The sequence below is a fragment of the Dioscorea cayenensis genome, unplaced genomic scaffold, assembly GCF_009730915.1.
Source record: "Dioscorea cayenensis subsp. rotundata cultivar TDr96_F1 unplaced genomic scaffold, TDr96_F1_v2_PseudoChromosome.rev07_lg8_w22 25.fasta BLBR01001476.1, whole genome shotgun sequence".
In the NCBI taxonomy this organism is placed as follows: domain Eukaryota; kingdom Viridiplantae; phylum Streptophyta; class Magnoliopsida; order Dioscoreales; family Dioscoreaceae; genus Dioscorea; species Dioscorea cayenensis.
In genome coordinates this window covers 27,085-53,030 of record NW_024087867.1, presented here as the reverse complement: position 1 = coordinate 53,030, position 25,946 = coordinate 27,085, and the positions used below count along the sequence as shown (strand labels likewise).

The window sequence follows — 25,946 nt, the reverse complement described above, 5'->3', positions numbered from 1 at the left end:
AGATGAATTGTAGACATGGATTAATGGATATATTAAACAGGCACTATTTGAAAGCAACTACTCTTATCAATTATCATTGCAAGACATTGGCAAAAGTAATTCTGCAAATTAATAAATTGACCAATTTAAAATGATTTCAATCATTTAACAAATATATAACTTTATCTGCATGCATCACAATAAATAGTGTGTATAAATATTCAATCTAAAGCTGACAAATTAAGACTCCAATGCTTATTTTTCTTGCTTTAAAAGCTTGTCAAATGTGGGTAGTTTTACTTTATCAAATTATCTTGATTATGAATCCTGAAATGTGTATACTAGCTATTAATTTACATTGAATATGAGCATTATTATTATTTTTTTATCTATTGTCATCCACTCATGAATTCCAATTGATTAACATTGTTTTTCGAAATTGTTAATGTGTTGAGATTTTTGTTTAATATAGGTTTTTTAATATGGTTAAGTTTTTGACTAAAAGACCAAGAAGCAATGAGTCGAGCGTTAAAGATGATAATGCAACCACATCTTCAAGTCCGAAACGAACAAGAGTTGAGTTTGATCCAAATAATCTAGTTGCGGATCCGGGGCTTCGAATGCCGATTGAGAAATATGATGCCAACATTAAAGACGAGGTGAGACGATCTTATGTAGCAAAAGGTCCATGTCAACTGAGGACTCACAACTTTCCTAAGAAAAAAAATATGGGAATCAATATAGGTGTTTCAATCCTTCATGGTTTGATTCTTTTCCGTGGTTGGAATATAGTGTGGAGAAGGATTCGGCATTTTGCTTGTGGTGTTATTTGTTTAAACCAACAACTTATGGATTGCAAAGTGGGAGGGATGTGTTTTCCAAAATGGGGTATAATAATTGGAAGAATGCTATTTCTACTTTTAGAGATCATGAAGGAAATGTTACTAGCATTCATAATTTTGTAGCCGATAAATTGGAATTGTTCAAGAATCCACGACAAAGTGTCACACAAAAGATCTCACAACATAGTTCAGAAATGGAAGTTGCTTATCGTGTTAGATTGACGGCGGTTCTAGATATTGTGCGATTCTTGTTAAGACAAGGTTTATCTTTTCGGGGGCATGATGAATCTTCAAGTTCCAAGAACAAAGGTAATTTTTTGGAGTTACTCTATTGGTATGGTGCGCGTGTTGATAAGATTGCCAAGACATTGAAAGCAAATGCTCCCGGGAATAACCAAATGACTGCTCCAAAAATTCAAAAAGACTTGGTACATTCTTGTGCTGAAAAAGTGAGATCACTCATTATTGAAGACATTGGTGATCGGATTTTCTCACTTATGGTTGATGAAGCTAGAGACATTTCAGTGACGGAACAAATGGCTATTGTTTTGAGATATGTTGATTCCCGTGGACAAGTGATTGAGAGATTTCTTTGTGTAGAGCATGTGACAGACACTTCATCCCACACTTTGAAAGAAGCCATTGATAATTTGTTTGCAAAATATGGATTGTCCCTATCAAGGTTAAGAGGTCAAGGTTATGATGGAGCTTCTAACATGCGAGGAGAGTTTAATGGCCTAAAATCACTTATATTGAAGGATAATCCATATGCAAGGTATGTTCATTGCTTTGCACATCAACTTCAATTAGTTGTTGTTGGTCTTGCAAAAAAAATGCCTATTATCAATGACTTCTTTAGTTATGTGATCAAGATTGTCAATTTGGTTGGAGCATCATGTAAAAGGAAAGATGCACTTCGACAAAGCCAACATGAAAGTATAGTTACACGTATAGAGAAAGGTGTAATTTCTACTAGCAGAGGTTGCAATCAAGAGACAAGCCTTGCAAGACCTGGGGACACACGTTGGGGATCTCATTATTATACAATACTTCGTCTTCAAATGATGTGGCCAGCGGTAATGGATGTTGTTGGAAATGTTCATGATGATGGAACTAATCATGAACAACAAGGTGTAGCTTTGGGTTTGATTGATCGCATGGAAAGATTTGAATTTGTGTTCATATTATTTTTGATAAAAAAGGTGTTAGGTATAACAAATGGCTTGTCACAAGCCTTGCAAGAGAAAAATCAAAATATAGTGAATGCTTTAGACATGGTTGAAGGTGTCAAGTTTAAGTTGCAATCATTGAGAGATGATGGACGGGATGAATTGTTGGCTAATGTTTCAAAGTTTTGTGTTGAAAATGATATTGAGATGCCAAATAATATGGAAGAAAGATTGTTGGTCCGCGGTCGTCCAAGACGTGAGAAGCAAACCACTACATATTTGCACTATTATCGTGTTGAGGTTTTTTACTCGGTTAGTATTTTTCATATCACTTTCACTTTTTTATTTGTTATTAAACTTTACATTTTTATTGATTAATGTTTGTTTTATTTTTTTTGTTATGTCAGGTTCTTGATATGATCATGCAAGATATGAATACTCATTTTTCAGAATCTACTATTGAATTGCTTTCTTACATAAGTTGCCTTGATCCAAAACAATCATTTTCAAGATTTGATGCTGTCATATTAGTTCGTATTGCAGAGTTGTATCCAGAAGATTTCTCAGAATTGGATCGAATGGCATTAGTAGATCAATTAGAGATGTATATATATGACATGGGAAAAAAATGTTGATTTTTCTTCACTAGGAAGCATTGGAGAACTTGCTATAAAGTTGGTTGAAACAGCAAAACATCTCAGATATCCTCTAGTTTATCGGTTGATTGAGTTGGCGTTGGTCTTGCCTATTTCAACTACTTCAGTTGAAAGAGTTTTTTCAGCAATGAATATCATCAAGACTGATTTGCGCAACAAAATGGAGGATGATTTTTTGACTGATAGCTTGGTTTTCTATATTGAGAAAGACATATTTAATGAAATTGATAATGAAGATATTTTACAGTATTTTCAAAATATGCGAACTCGTAAGATTCAATTGGCACCTCTTGATCATAGTAGTAACAAGAGTGTCTCAAGTGTTGCCATGTAGTTTGTATTTGTATTTTTCATTGTTATTTCACTTGTTATGTTTTGTATTTGAACTTTGTTCGTATATTTATTATTGATATTGAATGTCGACTTAGTTTGTATTGTCCTTTAAATTTGTTTGTGTCTTTTGTAATTAATATCAAACATTGACTTTTATTTAAGCCCGGGCTGGACCAAATTTCTGGGTCCGCCACTGTGGTCGGGAATATTGCGGTAATTTAATATAACCATGTTTGGTCATGAACTTTTATTACCGGGAATAGTTCATTACCGTGTTTGGTTGTCATAGTAATCAATTTGTTAAAATATAAAAAGTTATAAGATTACCATGGTAATCCAAGATAGACACCAAATTTGGTGGTAATAGGATTACCACTTTCTTGGTAATATTTATAAGTTGGTAATGTGATATTACCATCCACATTACCACCGGTGCAATGCCAAACGTGGTAATATTTTCAGATTACCACGTAACACGTGGTAATCTTTCTACATTACCGCGAACCAAACGGCTAGAGTAATGGTATATGAGGCGAAGCCATAACACAAACTAGCCACACGAATGATGCGACTGGTGACGTGGAATTTCTTTTTTTTTTTAATTTTAAAAAAAAGGAGAAACAAAAATGAGGGAGCGGGGGAGAGAGGCGTCGGCCTGAACGATGGGCCAGGAGAGGGTGAGGATAGCGGTGGCTGGGAGCGGGGGAGAGAATCTGCGGCGGGGGAGGGAAGCGGCTGCCGGAAATGACGGCCAGGAATGGCGGCCAGGAGTAGGGGAGTGAATCGGCCGGGAGTGCGAGATGGACACACGAGAGAGAGAGAGAGAGAGAGAGAGAGAGTGAGAGAAGCTCTCTCGTTTTTTTAAGTTTTATTTTATTTTTTTAATTAAAAATAAAATAAAATTCCACATCACCAGCCACATCATTCGTGTGCCTGGTTTGTGTGATTTCTTCGTTCTATATAGCATTACTCTTTCAATTAATTGTAGGTACGCCTTAGGGGAGAACTCTAAGAATCTTAATTTTTAAAATAATTCATTTGATTTTTTGAAATAATATTAAATAAATATATGTATAAATTAATTTAAAAACTATTAATTAAATCTTTTTTAAGTCCATTTAATTTTAAATATTATAACTAAATTAAGTTTTTTTTAAGAAATGCCTATAAGCTGTAGATCTAGCCCAAATTTTTGAGTGGGGAAAAAATAAAATGCAAAATTCTCCTCTTACAATGGCAGTGGCAGGAGTGATTTGAACAACTTGCTTTCTCTTTAAACTTATTTTTAAAAAAATAAAAAAATCTTTTAACAATTACTCTTCTTAGTCAACTAATTATCTTTAAGTCATAAAATAACAATAAATGACCGGCACTTGAATCAAAATTTGTTATCAAATCTCCCCAATGAGAAAAATAAGTGTGAATAAGAATTAGATATATAAAATCTAAGATCTACGATGGTAGAATCTCAAGAATTAGATATATAAAATCTAACGTCTAGGATGGTAGAATCTCAAGTGTTTCTCTTGTCATACTTTTATGACTATAATCTCTTTTTATAGTTTTCAAGCTTCAGTGATGTAGTTTTCCAACATTTGATAATTAAATTTCCCTATTAGATAGTCAAACGAATTTTGTTGTCTTTAGGAGGATTTGATGATTAATCAAGCATGCACCACCATTGTAGATTCACTCTTCTTTATTAAATGGGCAAGTAAACTTTGCTATTTTAAGAGGTTCAATCTTTTTGTTGGATGGTTGGTTACTTAGATCTAAAGGTGTGGACCTAGATCATGCCACATGTCTGTAAGTCAGATAACACCATGTGTCCGAGTATTTTCCCCTTATATTATTTGCCCAACTCTTCAAGCCAACCTACTATTTGCTAGGGATGGGCTGGTCAGTTGATGTTTAGCCAAGGCATGATCGTGCTTAAAATCCCCATTTCAAACTCCCACCTAGTATGTGGCTATTTTTTTAACCAATTAGGTTAATCTAATTTTTCACTTAGTCCAAATTGAGATGTTTGATTGATCAACGCCTTTCTACAAAAAAAAGGTGTTTCGAATCTTGAACCATCATCATGTCGATGGAATTGAGTAGAGTGCATAATTTTAGAAGTGTCATTTCAAGGAGTAACTATCTATGCATTCCTTTTCAAATTTGTTGCTTACCCAATGCATCATCCTGGTCGTAGGATTGCTTGCGAACTATTTCAAAAGTAGTAATCCTAACCACTGGTCTAGTTTTTAGAATTTTCACATAGGCTTAAGGTTTTATTTGTCTTTTTTTTTTAATCTCTTAATCTTCATCTCAATTTTTGCATAAGTTTCTAAACCAATATGGATTCAAAGATTTTAATATTATTCTCTCTATACATGGCTTTGATTTAGCTTTCTTTTTATTATGTTAAATAAAAGAAGCACTACAAGAAAACAAGTAATTTGCGGTGGTTTTTAAATCATTTTAGCGGTGGTTTCAATGGTCAAAAAATCACTTCTATTGCGGTTTATAAATTGCCACAAATACCAGCATCGCAAAGCATCCGGAATAACAGTCACGAATTGTCATTTGCATTTTGAGACAGTTTCCAAATTGTCATAAAATGACATAATTTGTTAGACGATGCTGCATTTAGCGACGGTTATAAAACTGCCGCAAAATACAACCTTTCTTTATTTTGTGGCAGTTTTGTAACTGTCATGAATTGCAATAGGAGTGCATTTCGCGGCAGTTTAAAATTGCCGCGAAATGTAGTGGGGGTACATTTCGAGATACTTTTCACAACCATTTCGCGGCGTTTGGAAAACCACCACGAGATGCAAGTAGGTGATTTTTTTTTATTATTTTGATTTTTTTTAAATGCTTACCTATTTTTCATAATATTTCAAAATAATCCAAATTTTCAACTGTCGTACCATCAAATGCATTCATTTCAAATATTAAAAAAATAAAATTGTATTGATAATTCAAGAATAATTAAAACAAAGTTTTATCTACAAATTTATTCAATTTTTTAAAGAAGAACATATAAAATAAACTATACACTTGTTCTCAAATAATGTTTACAAAAAAATTCCACAAAAAAATTATTTACAAACATTTCTTACAAGCATTGAACAAAAAATATTACATGATAAGTATGATGGGATTTATAAAAAAAGTACATCAACAAAACATTCAACAAAATATTGCACACTTTTTCTCAAATAAATGTCAAACATTGTTTACAAACATTCAACTAACAATTCCATTCAACAAAATATTGCATAGTTGTTCTCAAATAAGATACACATGTAAATTTCACATGACAAACATTGGCAAAACAACATAACTTCTTACCCGTTCAACAGTTCATAGTTGTCAAATGACCACATGTAAGTCCTCTATTTCTACAACTTAACATAAATACATAATATAGGGACAAGCATAGTTTAAGGCTAAATATATAACTCTACAACTTGGCTCCAAATTAATTAAAGTTAAAATCAAGAACTAGCACTCATGCAATGTAAAGCTAATTAACAATAACAAATTAAACAAGACCAATTTCGCGGTAATTAAAATTATTCTTAGCCCAAACCTTCAAGCCATAAGAAAAACACCAAGAAAGTTAATCTATAATCAAATAATAACATTTCTACACTCTTAGCTCAAACAAGTCTTAATCATAAGATTCTCATTCTTACCAAACAATGGCAAAAGCAAGCTCAATGATAAGTGTGATGAGTTTTTGTCACTTCTCCAATTATGTTCCTTTAATCCTCCTCTCCAAACCTCTAATTATTCAAGCACAAAAAATCATAAAAATAAACCATTATATAAACAATATTGACATAGACGAGACTGTATATAGATAGAGTTTTTTATTATAGTCTCCAATCATCTAAATCATACACAGGAGATATATTGTATAAATAGAGAAATTAGTGGCATGAATGACATATGTATGTATGTATATTATCAACTAGTTTAAGTCACACTTTCCAAACCTCAAAATTAATCAAACAAAATAAAGATGTATATCAATATAAATATAGTGACATGAATTAATATATATGTAAAAATGAATATTAAAGAAGTTATATATATATATATATATATATATTAATCACTCACTCTAAACCTCTGGATCAAACAAAACAGAGATATGTAAATAGATGGAGCAGTAACATGAATGAAGAAGATATGTAAATATAAGCATGATGTAGGATAATATAAGGATTGGCTTCTTCTCTCTTTTTGCATTGTGTATATAATGCATTATTTAATATTTTGTATTTTAAATACAATATGTTTAAGGAAAACATTTGGAGGGAATTAAATATAAATAGCACGTACCTATGCAATATGGTCTGAATTATGTTTGCTGCAAGGTACATGACTGCCCTATAAGGAACGCCTCCCAATAGGCGAAGACCCCACATAATTGTCCTATTGGAAATGAAACAAATATCAAATATTAAAAAATAATTGAGTATGGATATACATAAATGAAAAATACCCATTTAATCACCATAAATAATTGAAACAATAATTTTAAGATAGAAAATTATAGAAAATTTGATCAGGTGTTAAATTTGCATTTTGGTTTGCTAGTTGTTGGGTCTGAAAAGCCATTTGATCCTGATTATTTTTACCTTGCTGGCTTAATTGTTATACATTTCTCTAAGGGTTTCAAATTCAGCTGGCCCCACTAGCATAACAATTGCCACTCGAACTGCTCGATGAGCCATGTAGCTGGGTTGGGGCAACTCTAAGTCCTAACCCTCGGACATAGCTTGGGTGGTCTTTGCCAAAAATGCTAGTAAATGCCTTGTTTTCTGAAGAATTCTGACTCCAACTAATTAGATCTTGCTACATTAATAATATTACACAAATTTTATATCAAATGATTATTATTATCTAAATATTTAGCACAACATATAAAACTAAATTTAACTTACATGATTTTGCCTTGCCTCTTCATTTACAAAGCTCCCTTCTGATGCTGTATGACTGGCTTGAAACAATTAAACTCTTGTAACAGACCAACCAAGTTGTGTTTTCTACAAAAAAATAAAAAAGTTTAATTTATAAATAAAGTTGAGTATAACGATGAACAAAGTTAAAATTGCTAGTCCAATAACCATCTTTTTCTGTAATCAAACAAACAACTTCGAACCAAACGTGTGAGAAATTGTAAGGTTCATGAGATTTCTAGTATTTTGTGTTGCTTTTGCCTGCATGATGCAATTGGAATGTTTAAAATAAAAATAAAAATTTCTAGCAATTAATGTAACAAACTAAAATTTTAGGCATATTACCCTTGTGTCAGGATGAACCTATAATCGACAAAGGCCACCCATTGTTCCAAAGGAATCTCCTAAGGTTTCTTTGCAATGTTCACTTCACGGGGACCATCGGATCACATTATGCATAGCTATATAAGTGAAATCGATGTCCCGCCATTTCTTAGCCAAACTTTTGAAAATATAATCTTTGTGTCCATCATCATTAACCTCCAATTTTGGCTACAAATAAATAACTGCATTAGCACACATTAAAAAATGACAAAAAAAAAAAATGGAATCCACATAATACTACCTATGAATGCAACTCCAAACCTTTATGATGTCGTTCCACAAGTTATTTTTATAGGACCCGGGAATGTTTTGCCATTTCTCGTATCCAATGGGAAAGTTTCCCCAATTGCTTGCGATGTGTCCTAGAAATTGAGCAAAGCATCCCCCAAAAACTCAATTGGTTGGTTTCGAATTCCGATTTCCACAACAACTTTCTCTCCCGTGGAAGAGAGGATATGTCAATTGCTCGTTTTTTATTATTTTATTCCCCATTTCCATCTACCATTTACAAAGGAATTGCAACATCATTTAAAGATCTCTCTCTCTCTCTCTCTCTCTCTCTCTCTCTCTCTATATATATATATATATATATATACATATATATATATATCTGTTCATAACATAAAACCAAGGGAAGAAATATTGAAATGCATCCATTTGAATATAATAAATAAATTATATAAGCTAATCACTTTAATTTGCTAGCGTCGAGGTCGATGATGTCAACATCGACCCGACTTCATTTGAGCCTCTTCATATTCTTGTCGCGATAATAAGTGGTGTTGGTTCAGGTGTATTTGGGCCATAGAATGGTTGGCATCCTCATTAGTATTGACTGAATAGCTAGAAGTGATGTGTCATTTTGTCCTCGGCATACCTATAAATAACTTGCTTAAGCAAAGATTAGTTCAATAACATTTAAATTCAATAAAAATATCACAATAAATGTAAAAATAAAAACAACTAAATTACCAGGTTTAGATCATATAATTATTTAATTATTGTTATCATCTTCAAAATGTTCAGCAATATTTGAAAATTGGGTATCATTCCCATCATCTACATCATCTAGACTCAACCATAAATGCGTATCTTCCTCAGGAAATAACACATCAAAATTTTGAGATGGATAAGCTTTAATAGTAGCCATGGTATATTCATCACATCTCTCACGATATCCTTACAAATCTCTGGGTTTCAAATGTACTAGTATACACCATCCACCTCCATTTTTGATCATTAACATAAAAACACCATTTGTGCCACGAAACTTTTAATGTATAGTTCATCATACGTATGGGTCTTGTAAAATTGATAGAAGTGAAACCTAATATGTGCGTTTTATACCTCTAGGATGAGTCATGTTAGCCGTACACATTTGAACAATATCACTGTAAATATTCCTATAGACCTCGTCCTCTTAATTAAATTTAAATTACTTTTAGTTAAGATATTCATTTATTTATATTTTAAAGGAAAATCCTTATGTTATCCGACCTCCCGGGATCGATTTATGGTTCCATAACACTCTAGCGAAGATCCTCACGAGATATTTGTTTTGGTTTTTAAATAAAAAGGAGAGTAGAAAACCGGAGGAAACCCTATCTCCTCTGGGTGTCGTGTGGTGACTATGGCGGCAGCTCTTGATATTTTTCCCGTTGAATTTTTGTGACGAAAAATCCAAGGTAGATGCTTAAAATTTTATTTATTGTGGTTGTGAGATCTTGATTATTCTCATCCTTGGTTTCCACTCATAGACTACCCTAAGAATTTGATATGTATTCATCAACCCTTTTTGTTTATTCATTCATTTATTTATTTTATTTGAGCTATCTTGTATACATCTAGCAAGATTCCCATTTTATGTGTGGGTTTTCGATTACTTAGCCTTTTCTCTTGGATACCAATGCTTTTTCATTCATTCAATTTCATCTTGCATCGTTGACTTGGACAAGAATGAATCTTCTCAGGGGATTTGCTATCACTTGGCTTTTCCTTAAATTTTTCTAGGTATCTTGTTAACCAAAGTTGGTAGAATTTGATGAGTTGGATTCGGTCATTAAATATTTTCATGGTTTCTAATAATTGTTGTGGACTAATTTTAAGTTACTGTATACCTTGGCCTTTAGGATGTATAGATGGTCATTTTAGTCATTTGTACTTTAGTTGGGTATTTTCTTGCAACCATGTAGATGGTCATGTGCATCTAGTATGCTCTCTCACAAAATTTGTGAGCTTTATAAATTTGGGGTTTTGATATTTATGCACATGCTTTTATGTTTTGTTAGGGCTTCCTTGGTGCTTGGGATTTGATAATCGGTTTGAGTCTTGGAGTTAGGAGACATTTAGGTAAGTAAACGTATAAAGAATTATACTTATGTATATAGACCTTTTTGAAACTAACTAAATTTGTGAAAATAAGTATTTTTATTTATTTATTTTGGATAATTAGGTTACGTTTTATTATTCAAAATGTTATTTATATAATTAATACTATTTTTGGAATTATTTTTAATTTATTTAATATTTCAGATTAATGATTTCTTTAGAATCCCGAAAATGTTTAAGCGTGCGATTAGCAAATCTTGATTGTGTTAAATTCGAATTTTCAAGATAAATTTCATTTAAATCACGATTCCTTTTTAGAATTACGAAATTTCATATAATGTATTGATTTATGATTAGTTTTAAAATTCGAATTTTGGATAATTGTTTAAATTATGAATAATTCATGTATTTAAAAATTCAAATTATTGTTATTTATTTATTTTGGATTCGTGTGTTTATTTAATTTTTGATCGTGTTTGTGATTCCATTCAAATGGTTTATTTGATATGATAAAAATGGGATCACGTTACTGTAAATTTCTTGTAATTTGCTCGATTAGTTTATTGTTTGTGAACAGAAAGTATTTTGACATAGAAACTAGTCCCCAAAAATAACTGCAATAACCCTACTGTCACTGGGGTTAAACACCGGCCAGGTGTCGAGCACGTATTTTGTTCTAGAAAACTATAGTTTCCCCGCTTTCCGTCGGTGAAGAATAACCCGACCTCTAATAATTTTGGCTGGGATCGGGTAAAATATAAAGACTTTTGTTAAACTCTGTCTCGGGCTCATCAGGGTAAACATGTAATTTTGTTATTTTGTTTTGGCAATAGTTGCTTGGAGGACCTATGCTTAGTGTTTGACATTGGTGTTTACTTGGAAACAAATTTCATTTATTATTTTTGCATTTTTCAACAAATTATGGTTTTGTGTGACTGATCCCTATATTTTTAGTGGTGCTTACTGGGCTATCAAGCTCATAAATATTGATGATATTTTTTTTCCTTTAGCATGTAATAACTGGGTTAGTGGCGGATAGCTTAGCGGGGTTCGTTGGGTCATCGCAGATTTATTTAGCATGTAATAACTGTACAAGACACTTAGTTATTTCTTTTAGTGTCGAACTCTATTCTTGTTTCTAGTTTTAAGCTTCTCATATTAGATTGATTTTAAAAGATTAGGTTTGAGGCCTTGCGTGCCCTCTTGGGTCTCGGCTTGGTTGGTATGTTGCCGTTTGCCGACATTGGGCCTAGTGACCCAGGTTCGGGGCGTGAAAATTCCATTATAATTAAGCTCAATAATGTCAACAAATTTTTCATAATATGGTACACCTCATCTTTGCGGATATTAACATCACTAATGTTTGAGTAACTCCTTGTTCCAAATGTGCCGAAAACTTCACTATTTTGTTTGTTTAATCCTCTTTCGCTTTTCAAAGTATGAAACTTTTAGCGATTAACATTGTATGCAGCATATTATTTTGCTTGGTTAATGGGTGCAAGAGGGAAGTAATAATAACCCACTTGGAGATATGCGTTAGATGATAGGCTCCAACTTGGTGAAGAAGGAAATCAATGATCGTTTTATCTTCACGTAGGATCTAGGTTGAGAGATAACCCCACGCTGACAGATCGGGGCGTGGGCGAGACCAATACGTTTTGGGGAGAGATGATCCAAAGTCAAAAACTCCGATCCATTGTCCGGAACGATCGCGTGAACCACAAACCAAGCCCATCCACACAAAATGCGAGAAGCGTGGAAACGCAATTAGGAAAAAGTTGAAACTTTCTCTCGCGAATCAGGAGAACTCACAAGAACAATGGTAGTAAAACAACTCTTATTTTCAGTGATTAATTATCCAAAGTTCGATGCTCAGAGAGAAGGTACAAGGCTATTTATAGATAACTTAAACTTGGGATACACTATTTTATCAAAAATGGCTAGGAATGAATCAAAAATAGTAAATAAAAATTTGCTAGGAAAACAATCTAAAAATAGAAAAATAAATTGGCTAGAAAATCAATCTAAATATGGAATAGTATCCCGTCTTACTATATAGCACATGAATATGGCGGTCGCGATCCTCTCATCCTTAAACTTGGAATACTTGATTTCTGGTTAATTGAATTTGATTTTGTTTTCCTCCTATAAATTGGGTTTTGTTTAGGGAGATATTTTTGGATGATTTGTTATAAAAAGGAAACCACATCTCCTTTATTTGGCGAGACCAACAAAGATGAGCGCGATTTCCTTCTTGGACATCGCATGCGTGAGTGTGAGCCCCAGCATGTGGCATAGCTCTAAATGCTTCTCTCTGCTATCCTCTTGTGCTTAAGTCTCCGAGTATCGTCATCACTCTCTAGGTACACCTAAAGTCATGATTAAGGTGATTGGAAAACACCACCATTTGAATATAATTTAAGAATAAGCTTAGGGTTAGCGTTCACCTAGTTTTGGTTGTTTTAGCCTTTGTTTACACGTCGTAAATAATAGCTGTCTCCCTTCTATACCGGTTGGTATTATCTACGTGCAGGTGGTGGATGTGGTTCGCGTGGGAGTGATGTCCTCATCAAGGGGAGTAGCAATCAACCCACTCGCATCTTACAAATTCATCTTGGGATGGCATAAACATGGCTGTGATTGCGAGGCTAAGCGATGCACAATTGGGAAAAGCGCTTAAGGACATGACATCCAACCCCATCAGCAAATGAAAAGAAAGAAGTTAAATAAAAGAAAATTTCAAACATTTAGAGAATCAGAGTTGATGATCTCTTTACAAGGCTCCGATCTAAGGACATCAACTCATCAACCCATCAACTACTTTGAAAAACTATAATCCAACTCAACGAAGGAGAAATCAAAGGTTAACTTATTGTCTTTTGCTTTAAGCAAAAAGGATAAAAGTGATGTTGATCCCTCTCCAAGGCTCCGAGCTTCTCTAATCTGCTCTCTCTCTCTCTCTCTCTCTCTCTCTAGGCCCTCTTACAGTCACAACAACAAAACAAACTAGTCAAAAAACCCTAAACAAAAAGTTACAAATGGGTATTTATAAAAATTTTTCACTTCGTGTCGGGTTTTTGGTATGGGTTAGGGTCGGGTATCAAGTTCCCCATACCTACCATCGCTTTATATTATTCAGGTTATACCTGAACCCGACTTGAAACCTAATTAAAGGGGATTTTCCTCATCAAATTCGGGTGGGGTTGTATTGGGTTTGGGGATATTTGCTATCCATAGCTTTGCCTCGAATCGTGACCCTAAATGAGGTTCTCATATATCTAACTCCACTACTCAGTTTGATCGAGCTTACTAGAATCTAGTCTTTAAGTTTTACATAATTACTTTTGTTTATAATCAAAGTTAGTTTTGTCTCCTTTTGAGCTCCTCACAAAAACCTTTTGATTGTTAACTTATTTGTCAATATATGTGATGATTGCAATTGGGATATAAAATCTACAAATGATTGACTTCCACACAAAATCTCAACAAGTTTCTTTGTTATATTTGGCAAGAGTTCATCCTCCACCCATTTAGTAAAGTAAATTATGATGATGATGAGGATCTTTATCTATTAAATGACAATTGGAAATGTCTCTAGAATATGCATATCCTAGATTGCAAAGGGGTGTGGACTCTTTAATGAGGTGAGCTGTACAACCTATTGAAGTTGTATTTTGGATTAAAGGTGGTTTGCTTCAAATTTCCAAGCTAATATCATGGCAACTTGTATTAAGATGGGCCAATAGTATCCTTGCCTCAAGATTTTATAGGCAAACAATTTGTCACTAAGATAAATATTGCATATTTTTTCATGAACTTTCCGAAGCACATATCTCTAGAACCCTAGTCACCTTAGATAAAGCATAAGATATTTTATTAAGCCTTTTGTCTTTAAGGGTGAAGCTAGTTAATCTATGTCTCTATCACTTAGGATAGGCATAAATATAGATCATCGAAGTAGAGAGAAAAAACATGTATCATAAATCATGATATAATCTGCTCTTGCAAGGAAGATGGTTCTCAATTTTGCTACTTCTCTTTACTAGGCCCTAGTCGGCTCCTTATCAATATAATCTTGGTTTATCATAATTGTGTATAATGGTGAGAAGGGTTGAATCTATATGGATTAGTAAATCTTATTTCTATATGAAATTAACAAAACAAAATAAAGAAAATTCAGGAAGGGTGGGGTTGGAAACTGAAATCAAAATAAGATGAAGTAAATAAACAAGGATGTAAATTAATGGAATTCATTAATGCGAGTATCTAGCCCAATATATAGTTTTAGTATTGATTCGTTGAAATAATCATTGATGCAAAGATAAAATTGGTTATCATTATTAATAAGCTCTGACAACTTGTACTTGGAGAACTAAAACAAGCTCTTTGGTTCTACTCTTATCAATAAACAACCCTAAATAATCTCTTAGAATTGAATCTACTAGTAGCATTAAATTTTAATGAAGGACCACCTATTCTAGCTAGCAAACATACAAGATTGGTTCATTTATACCAAATTATATATCCATATATTACTTGAGAGGTATTGAATCCTTTTATTTTATCATTACTTATTAGAACAATTAAATAATTACAGATTTAATGTTTTAATTGGTAATATATTATTTTGATAATTAAGGAATTGATGCATTAATCAAACAAAATTTCTAATGAACTCAGAAGATATATAAATACTAAATAAAAGAAAAGAGAAGAAACAATTCCTTAAATTGGTTATTTATAACATTTTATCTATATAAAAAATTATTTTTATTTTATTTCTCAACTAAAGCCATTCTTTTGATTTTTAACTAAATGATCAAATAAAAAAAAACAAAAACAAAAAAATTAATTTTCACTAGTTCCAAAATTAAAACCTTTTATTTATAAATAAAAAATTATTCAAGAATAAACAAAATATTTTATCCTTAACTAATCTAAGTATGAGGAAGGATTGTATAAAAAGGTGCCACTACATAACATAACATTATATCCCCTTCCAACCAGAGATCCTCATAGAATCGTTAAATTAAATTAAATTAAACTTGAAATTCAAACTGTCTAAATTGTTAAATTCTAAAAATAATAAAACATCATAGAATCCTACCTAAAACTCTAAAAACTTAAACCCAAATACTATAAAACTATATACTCAAAAACTGCTAAAAACCTAAACCCTAATTCCTAAATAGTAAACAACCTACTGGGATTTATGGTTTACCATTTATGGGTTTATATAATAAAAATAAATTAAATTATTTTTTAGAAAAAGTTGAGAAAAGGTTCTGATGGGGCAACTTCTGATTTGAGTGGATAAAATTGTACATTATGTCACCGTTTCATTGAGTCATAAGTATTATTTGCTCCCATCCTTATAAGTATTTTTAAATTAAAAAATTAAAGGTTTAGATTTTATGCTGTGTTTGGATTGAGAGTTGAGGAGGAAAAGTGAAGGAAAGGGAGAGTTTGGAGAGTCCAAGTTAGCCATTCTCTTGCTTGGATTTTTTTTTTAATTTAATAAAAGAAAAGGAATGGTTAACTTTGACCTTCTGAAATGCTTTGAAACCTCACTTTTTTTGGCCCCCCTTCTCCGATTTAGGGTGTAGGGGAGGGAGAATCTTCTAAAATTTTATAATTTTTAAAAAGACCTTAATACTCTCGATTTTTTAATTAATTACATAACACTTTATAAAGTTTCTTTTTCCACTTTTTTTCATTTTAATTTTATTGTAATCAAGGGTTCACCCCTGCATCTATATTGCCTTGAACATTATATCACTAGACTTTTGCTTTTTAGACTTTCATTATTATATTGTTTTTGTTATTATGTGTTTTTTTAATTGTTTATGGTCAACATCCAGTGGTTCTCATATGTTAGGATTTTTTTTTTGGCTGTTAATGCATAGAATTTTTTATAGAAATTATACAAAATCGTAAATTTAACAAATTTACGCTACACCCATCATAGATCCTCATTATTGTGTATTTCTTTTTTGTTTGGCTACTTATTTATTTGCTTATTTGTGTTTTTCTATATCAATCAAACAAAAAAATATTACTCAATTAAAGACCCAACTGATCACCGTTCTATATAGTAAATATGTAGTTACAAATAATCCTACAAAAGTATTAGAAATTATACATAACACAATTCTAAATAAAAAAAAAAAACTTCAATGATTTGGATTTTTTGTTTTTTATTTTTGTTTTGAGGAGGTAAAAATAGAATTAATTTCTATCTTTAAATATTAATATGAATTATTCATGAATCTCAATGATAACAATTGATGCAGAAAAAAAATCATACAATACCTTCAATTCTAGAGTAATAATTTCAATATTTATAAAAAAAAACCTACTTAAAAGTGTGAATTTGTTTGCAGTATTGATAATACACGTGTTTAAATAGAAATAAGTAATTTTTATTTATTTGTACATATATAATTAGTAAATTATATTATTATATATGCTCTCTTTTCCTTTCCCCTCCTTAACCAAACAAGGTTTACCTTTATTTTCTTTTCATAATATTTGACTATCCAAACAAGGGTTCAATCTTTCCTTTTCTTTCCCTTATTTTCTTTTCCTTTCCCTCCTCTTCTCTTCTTTTTACATTTTCTTTGGATCCAAACACTACGTAAGTTTAATTGATAAAATTATTTATATTGGATAAAATTATTATTGATTCTGATAGTTTTTTCAAAATTATAAAATCATTTTTAACAATTCTTTATTTTTTTATCATTACCTTTTCACCTTTCCTTAAGTCAATCCTCGGATTTTCACTAATCCAAAATAAGTTCATTTGTCTCTTAAAAATAATACATAAATATTACCCTCTTCACCAAAGTTTATCAATTATCAAAGGTTTAATCACTAGAATGATCCATGTCCTTTTCTCTCTCTTTCCTTTTAGTCCCTGCACAAAAGATTCTATTTATTTCATCCTTATACTTCTAAAAATGGGCCTTATAGGTCTATTCCGTTATAGGCCGTTTAAATTAGCTGATCTGGCTTTTTTATGAAATAAAAATTTAAACAATTAGAAAAATTATGTCCTCATATATGACGTGACTTTCCTTGCTCTTCTTGAAAGCTCTAGCGAGGACTTCTTCAGGCTTGTTGATCTTTTAGCTTGCAATAAAGGGATCTTTTGGTTGTTGAACTTCTGGAGTTTCCTCTGAGGGCTTTGAAGGATTATCAGTGGAGGGAGTAGTGGGGGGACGAGATGCAACGGCGGCCTCATCTCCAGCTATGAGAATTTCAGCCGAAAGTTAAAAGAAGATAGAGGAGAAAGTTTGGAAGGCTGTACGATGCTCAAGGGAGAGAACCTCGTGAGGGCCCGCCCAAGGATCAGCACTGCTGATGCGAGCTTCAGTATCAATGGCCAACGAGATGAGCTTGGCGATGTTGTCGGAGTGCATGTACGAGAGGATGACAATGAAGCGGGCAGCACTGACACCACAGAGGACAATGTCAAGGGCCATCAACACAAGACAAGATGTCGAGAGTGTCCGGAGTGGTGAAACCAAGGACGTAGATGGAGTATTGATTAATTTTTTTAATAATAATTTATTATGAAGAAAGCCACATCAAATAAAATAGATAGCAAAACTAACAGCAAGTAACGTGATAGACTTATGCGGCTCCATTCTTAAAAATACAGGGATGAAAAGGTAGAATCATCAGTACATGGACCAAAAGAGAAAAGAGAAAGGTACATGGATCATTTAAGTGATTAAACCATTATCAAACCATCCTTCCCTTTTTTATTATTATTTTTTTAAATCAAGGGATTAAAATAATTATCCCCAAACATCAACAATAATTCCATGGGCACCATTCGTAATTATCGACAACGTCGAGGGTATTCATAAAAAGCTGCCAATGGGCACCCTTAATTAAGCGTGTACAAGCCCTAGCTTTTGCTTGCTTCTCCGTCTCTCTCGCTCCATCACCAATCTCTGATTTCCTTCTGTTTGTATTCTCCATGGCGGAGGGGAAGCCTAAGGCTCAGGCCGGAGTATGGAGCACTGTGAAGCCGTTCGTCAATGGTGGCGCTTCGGGCATGCTCGCCACCTGCGTCATCCAGCCCATCGACATGGTCAAGGTATAAATTTCTCTGTGATAATTGTCTGGATCTGAGCTTTATTTTGGGGGTAGTTGTGAAGGATCCTGTCTTGTGTTGAGATCCGAGGATTTTCACTGTTTTTGTGCTCTAAGATTTGTTGTTACTTGTTAGCGTTGTTGAATTGTGTTGATGTGTTGGATGGTTGTGGGTTTTGCAGGTTAGGATCCAGTTGGGCCAGGGTTCAGCTATGCAAGTCAGCAAGAACATGATCGCCAATGAAGGCATTGGTTCCTTTTACAAGGTTTGACCTTTTGGAATTTTATGCTTGGTTGAATTGATTGATACTGCTGATTGTTTGTATTTTTCTATGAATAGTGATGCTTTTAAGTATTTGTACTTTAAAGAGTGAGAACCTAATTTGGAAGCACTTTTGCTATGGCTGCTTTACAAGTGAGATTCTTGCATAGTTGATTTATAAGGTAGTGTCACCACTAGGTGGATGAAGTTGAGTAATTCTTTGATGTATGTACCTGTAATTATAATTTCTCTTAAAATTGTATAATGATGTTACTAGGAAGATCTTGTGTTTCATTTTGTTAATTTTCCTTCCACATTTTCACGGGAATGTATCGGTTCTTTTTGCATTTTAGTTTTCTCGAATGTTTTTTTTTTGTCTTTTTTTTTTTGTGCATCTATTTATGTGAAATGTGCAAGTATGTTATCTGAAAAGCTGGAGGTCTTGGTAGGCTAAATGATTTTCTATGAAATTGTTATGGTCATGGCTGAAACCACAATTTGCTACTTTCTCTTGGCTTTGAAGTATTTATGTTGGAATTCTTCTGTATTCACCTGAAGCTTTTGGTTTTCCATCTGAATTCCCTTTCTTTGTTCAGGGTTTGTCAGCTGGTCTACTGAGGCAAGCTACTTATACAACAGCTAGACTTGGTTCTTTTAAGTAAGGAAAATTCTTTTTGTTTTTAAACTAATGCAGGCTATTGTGATTCTCAGTGTGTTCTGTTGGGTAAGCGAACCAGTTTTTTGTGTCTTTCCTTTTTATGGTTGCAGATTGTTAAGCTGTTGCTTGTGCATTCACATTGTCCCATTCATACACAAGTCAAGCTCTTGCTTGCGCATATCTTGAGACCTGTATATGGTTATTGTTGGTCTTTTTTTTTGGTTTACTTAATTAGGAAAGATGACAAACTTGACGTGCATCCACAGTTATGGTGTCATAAATATCCGTTTTGTTTCTTTGTTTACTTGTTTTTTGTTTTGTCAAAAGCTTTGTGCTGGTTGTATGAGCAGATAATGGGCACATAAAGGGCTGGATTTTTTACGCTTTTTAAACGGTCAAAAAAACAATCTTTCCAATGCTTATGAAATATTGTAAGACTAAAGAACATTGAGAGCTATGAGCAACTACCATGCAATATCATTTATCCCAACTGTGCTGTTGGATGATTTAAACCTAGATTCAAGAATTATACTAGATCAGAGGAATTGCTGCTATTTTTATTTTGCAACAAGGTTCATATTGATGTGACAAATAGATATTAGCGATGTGCGCCAGTTGCCAAAATTTGTGCAATTGCTTTGACAGATAAAGTGTGTCCATTTGAGATCTATTAACTCGTCAATTTTTGTTTCTTAATATGTCATTTGTGGAGTTTCATTTGTTTTTTGCTGTTTGTATCCTTGGGAGGCAATGATGTACAAATTACAAAGTTGATAAGATCTGATGATCATCAACAAGGTTCATTTCCAAAACAGTATTCTTAATGTGGTTTATATTTTATAATATCCTCTGTTGTTCTAATATCGTGTAGTGTATGTAATATTTCTTTGAGGTTTGAAAGATTTTCTTGTTTATAGGTTAGGGTGTATTTAGACTAATCAGTGTTGCTTTTGTGGTTGATGGGATGAAATATGAAGATATTTAGGTTGAATTATAGATGAGACTCTTCCTGGGCTTCGGATGTGTTTAAATGAATTTGATGTATATACTATAGGCTAGGGCTGTAATTTGTTAACATTCTAGAAAAGATTTGTTCTACGGTGTAAAGAATTATGTTTCCCTCATTATTTGCTGTCTGCAATAGATTTGAAGCTAGTATAAGATGAAGGCTGTCACATGGAAAATTTTCAAAGCTAACTACATTTTGCATCCTATGCATTTTAATCCAAAACACTGTGGAAAATTTGTGTTTATACACATGATAGCTGCAGGCTTTCCTCCTTGTATTCACGTAATGACTTGCACCCGGCTTTTCCTCTAGTATTAGATGTTCTACGTGCATACTTAGAAACATCAGTCATGACTCACATAGGTTTCAGAATTTCAGGCTATGTTGCTTGTTGTAGTTTTGGAGAAGGTGAAGAAAGGAAGCTATTACCTGAGATGTAGGAGGAGATCTAAGATGCTCGTGTAGACTCCATGTGGTGTACTCCAATTATTGTTTCCCAGTATTCACTTGGAAAGACATGTCGTTTGCTTGATGAAACTTTCGTTAACTGAAGTACCTAACAGAATTGGACTTGTGTGTATGTACACATGTACATACATATATACATACATATATATATATATATATTATATTCATGCATATTGATGCCTGGTTGTGAGATCTCCATTGGGGTATGGAATCCAATTGATGGGGTTCCTGCAGAAGGTCAACTTGTATGTTGACTTGTAGTTTGAGTCTAACAAGGATGAAGCTTGCAAGTTTTGCTCTGCAGAGAAGGGGGATTTCTAATGTAGTACTGCTGAATAAAGCTAAAGCTTGTGAGAGTTCAGGTTCTACTGAATCTCAGAAGCTTTATGTAAACTCGTTAAAATTTTATTTGATCATTTTTGTGAAGTTCTATGCCTGAAAAAGTATGAATATAGCTAATGTTTATGCTTTCATGCAAGTCAAGTACACAGTTTCATCTGGTGTTAATCGTTAGGCAAATTTGTAATCAATCTTGGACATATATGTGAAATTCAGTTTAAAATATTACATAAGTTTTATTTAAATCTGTGATTGCTCATTTTGGTAGGGTGTTGACAACTAAAGCTGTTGAGGAAAATGATGGAAAGCCACTGCCGCTTCTTCAGAAAGCGTTTATTGGACTGACAGCCGGAGCAATTGGAGCATGTGTTGGAAGTCCAGCTGATTTGGCACTCATCCGTATGCAGGCTGATGCAACTTTACCAATTGCACAAAGGCGCAATTACAAAAATGCCTTCCATGCCCTCTATCGAATTGTTGTGGATGAAGGGGTTCTAGCACTCTGGAAAGGAGCAGGCCCTACTGTTGTTAGGGCAATGGCATTAAATATGGGCATGCTTGCTTCATATGATCAAAGCATCGAGTTTTTCAGAGATTCACTTGGTCTTGGTGAAGTCAGCACAGTAGTGGGTACGTCATTAAGTTTTCTTACTCCTTTCTTATATAAATACTTGCTCATGTATCCAATTGAATTCTTATTGTTGAATTATTGAAAGTTTATGAGAACTTTCTGATGATATTGTAACCATAGAAATTAATTATTTGCAGAGTATTTCATTTGGGAAGGTTCCCTCACTAATAACAAAAGGAATTAACTGATTTGTCCTAACTGTTTCATTTATGTACAACTCCTATGTATTGTTTGCACATATGTTCTTATAGCTGTATAACATGAAGTGCTAGATTATTGATTTTCATCGTATAGCTTTCAATTCCAAACATCTTAGCTAATCTGAACTTTTGCCTAATTTGCTGTTTTGCTTGAACACCAAACTCATGCTCTGCCATGATTATGATATGCTAACATAACGAATTTGATCAGATTCGGATGCCTTCTATACAAAATACTCTTTCATCATCTTTGAGGATGCATTTCTTATTGATCAAGGGGAAAGTCTCAAAAGTTTTGGACTTATCAGCCTGCCATAATGAATGATCCCTCGATATGTTCTTGAATGCACTGTTTTCTGTTGTTCATTATGCACACTTCATTTGCTTTTTGCAAAGTCCAGAAAGGATTTACTGCTTGTTGATGATCTTTGAATTTCAAAGGCACTTCTAATCATCTTTTTATGTTATTTATGTCATTTCTTTTCTTCATGGCCTGGCGTCTTATTATTTTCAGCTTCCACATATTTTTTGAAATTTTTCAAAATATTTTTGCAAGCTTTCATTGATCTTCATGGTCTAGCTGATCGATAAAGTGCCTGTATCTCATTTTCCATTCTTATAAGTATATTTTCCCATTTTCTGATGTGTTGGATTTATTTATTTATTTATGTATTTTAGAGATATGGACAGCCCATTAACATCTCATTTGGTATGGGAGTGTTTTACAAACTTTCTTTGGTGGAAATGGTGAAGTGTTAGTTCTAAATCAAGCAAATTATAAATGAATTTTTTATAAATCTTTCGCTTTACCCTCACACTTAATATCCTTTGCAGTGGGAATATCAGTGTAGTCTCATCATTGAAAAGTTTGTCATGCACAATGACAACTTTTGGGGACAGGAAAAATGGGTTAAATGCACTTGTTTGGTGGTTTGAATACAATAATGCACAATTGGGCTATTTTTTTGTCATTTTAATTGGCTGCTAGAGCTTGACTTTCATGGACATATGCTAGTTTGACTTATTCTTGTAGGTTTCTGCAGCGTCTCTATTAGATGTTGCTAATATCTTCACTAGGTGCTAGGCACACTTTACAGGTCACCTCGTGATCCTGGTTGTTTTGATTTGTGAAATTTAAATGAATTAGAAAAAAATTATCATATGAATGTATAGATGATATTTTGATAATTTTTTTTCTAGAGCTATAAATCAAAATCTGTTAAATATAAAACTTGGTTCAAAACTGAGTTAGAACAAACCATGCTAAATTAAGAAGATTCATATATCAAATCTTTGTTATACCTTATGATTAGGTTTTAATTTGTTAAAGATAATGACTGGGGATTCAGTTAAGTTGGGATATATTCGTTCCTATGATTTGCTGATGACCAAGTGCCTGACTACAATACTAGCTGGAAAATAAATGATTAACCACTGTCTAGGCAATTGCATAGAATTCTGGACAAATGATCGGCATCTTGGTGTTAATTGGTGAACGTGTAGGCAGGCACCGGCCTAGCACTGTCTAAATAGCCACCTTTACAACATTGCTCTTATCTGCAACATTGTCCAAAATATAAATATTTGATAAAGAAGATAAATCTCCTTTCTGACTCAGAGTATGCAAATGAAATTTCTTGTATAACCTATTTCTTCTAAGACTGGATTTCTCATGGATTGAGCATAATTTTCGTTTCTGTGGCTGGTGAGAAACCACATAAAGAACCCTGAACTGGCTAATGAAGGAGAGATCAGTGGTAGCATAGAAAATTTTCTTTCTAATAATATTTACCTTATTTCTCTCCTACTTACTTATCGACCTCTTCTTCAAGTATGAAGATTCTTTCTTGTTATTTAGTGTTTTGTTGCTCTTTATACTTTTTTGGCATGCTTTTATATCTGAAATCTGGCCTTCTCCACTTTAATGTCATTTAAGTTCTTCGAACTACTCTTGTTAGCCCAACTTCTCCAAACCACATCACATAGCCTGCTATTGCTCCTTGACTGCTTTTCAGCATCCGTCACTTGCTTGTGCTCACCATTATAAAGCTCAGACTACCTGGTTAGGTTTTTTGGTTATGACCTAAGCTACAGCTTGTTGAAAGGAAAGGAAAATTATACAAAAAATGTGTTCAATGTGTTTCAATGAAAGGCTTCTGCTTTCTGATGCATTCTGCTTTATGTTATAAACTTATAATTAGATTGACAATAAAATTGAAATAGATTTCATTGTAGTCCATAATTTCACAAGATAAAAATGAGAACCATGTTAGTTTGTCACTCATGATTTTTCTTGTTTTTTATTTGATCTTGTCTTGCTTTGCAGGGGCCAGTGCTGTTTCAGGTTTCTTTGCATCAGCATGCAGCTTGCCCTTTGACTATGTGAAGACACAAATACAAAAGATGCAGCCAGATGCCAATGGCAAATATCCTTACACAGGGTCCTTGAATTGTGCCTTTAAGACCTTGAAGAGCGGGGGTCCATTAAAGTTCTACACTGGATTTCCTGTCTACTGCGTTAGGATTGCACCCCATGTCATGGTAAATCTTCATTACACAGGATTAGGATCACTACTTATTTCATGTGTGTGTGTGTTCTCGTCCTGATTTCCTAATGATAATCTTGCAGATGACTTGGATATTTTTGAATGAAATCCAAAAGGTGCAGAAGAAAATAGGGTTGTAAGAGTGGCTGTTGATGGCGAAATTTACTCAAGTATAAACTTATTATAATAAGTTTCCGGCTTTCATAACCTAGATGAGGAGGCTGGTTTTGGTGTCTTGACAGCCTTCTGCTGAAATCTTTTGGGATACCAGAAAAAATTAGTGTCATGGGAAAACATTCCCAAGTGGTATTTTGGGTAAGCCATTGCAGTCAGATTATACTACCCAGAACTTGTTTGATTCATCTGCAAGTGGTTAGTCTTGAACTGATTATTTTTAATTCAGTTGCATGTAAGCCACAAATAATTTCAACTGTTACTGTCAGCTTTTGGATTGACGCCTTCTTTCTTCTTTGTGCTTCTTTGGGTAATCATTCAGTCAGTAGTTTGTAAGATTGATAATTTGTGTTTACGTCATTCTTGGGACTATTGCTTTTGCTGCATATTGTGAGATTGTAATGTGTCACAGTGCTCAGGTTCAGATAGAGATGTCAACAGGGTGGGGATTCACCGGGGGATACATTTCCTGGCCCCAACTCCGAAATTATACTTCCATCCCCGAACCCGTATCCATGTTCCCGTTCCTATGGGGAATTTTTGTGTTCACGGTCTTGATTAATAAATTAAAATATAATTAATATTTAAAATAAAATATATAAAATATTTGCTAAAATATCATAAAAATTTTTAATAATTGAGAAATTTATTTACAAATACGATTTAACACAAAATATCAGCATATACAATCACTAATAAATTATTTTAAAAATTTTAAAAAATGGAATGGTTAATATAAGTTTAGAATTTTATTTAATTTTTATACTAATGTTTATTTAATTATTAATAATTTGTTAATTAAATAAATAAATATATGGGTTTTTTCTAATTTTTATTTAGATATTTGTAACAGAAAATAATATATATAATATTTAAATTAAATATTTAATATTTCAAGGCC

General features: G+C 33.1%; 2 protein-coding genes across 2 annotated transcripts; both read left to right on the top strand.

Moving 5' to 3' along the window:
- The first annotated feature begins 1,015 nt into the window (after positions 1-1,015).
- On the top strand, positions 1,016-5,812 carry LOC120256509 (zinc finger MYM-type protein 1-like). Its single transcript, XM_039264191.1, has 5 exons — positions 1,016-2,302; positions 2,398-2,594; positions 2,692-2,836; positions 3,142-3,192; positions 5,696-5,812. The coding sequence occupies exons 1-5, from the start codon at positions 1,016-1,018 to the stop codon at positions 5,810-5,812; spliced, it is 1,797 nt and encodes a 598-aa protein (XP_039120125.1).
- A 12,761-nt stretch (positions 5,813-18,573) lies between these two features.
- Positions 18,574-25,417, top strand: LOC120256510 (mitochondrial dicarboxylate/tricarboxylate transporter DTC). Its single transcript, XM_039264192.1, has 6 exons — positions 18,574-18,762; positions 18,941-19,024; positions 19,617-19,678; positions 21,763-22,124; positions 24,652-24,866; positions 24,955-25,417. Exons 1-6 carry the CDS (start codon positions 18,643-18,645, stop codon positions 25,009-25,011), a joined length of 900 nt encoding a protein of 299 aa, XP_039120126.1. The 5' UTR covers positions 18,574-18,642; the 3' UTR covers positions 25,012-25,417.
- Positions 25,418-25,946: the final 529 nt, after the last annotated feature.

Bases quoted from the DNA above. Each gene is read 5' to 3' on its own strand.
- LOC120256509 (XM_039264191.1), top strand. From the start codon at position 1,016: ATGGAAGTTGCTTATCGTGTTAGATTGACGGCGGTTCTAGATATTGTG. The intron at 2,303-2,397 runs GTTAGTATTTTT...TTGTTATGTCAG, and splicing joins GTGTTGAGGTTTTTTACTCG to GTTCTTGATATGATCATGCA. The intron at 3,193-5,695 runs GTAATTTAATAT...GAATTGCAATAG, and splicing joins CTGTGGTCGGGAATATTGCG to GAGTGCATTTCGCGGCAGTT.
- LOC120256510 (XM_039264192.1), top strand. From the start codon at position 18,643: ATGGCGGAGGGGAAGCCTAAGGCTCAGGCCGGAGTATGGAGCACTGTG. The intron at 18,763-18,940 runs GTATAAATTTCT...TGGGTTTTGCAG, and splicing joins AGCCCATCGACATGGTCAAG to GTTAGGATCCAGTTGGGCCA. The intron at 22,125-24,651 runs GTACGTCATTAA...CTTGCTTTGCAG, and splicing joins TGAAGTCAGCACAGTAGTGG to GGGCCAGTGCTGTTTCAGGT.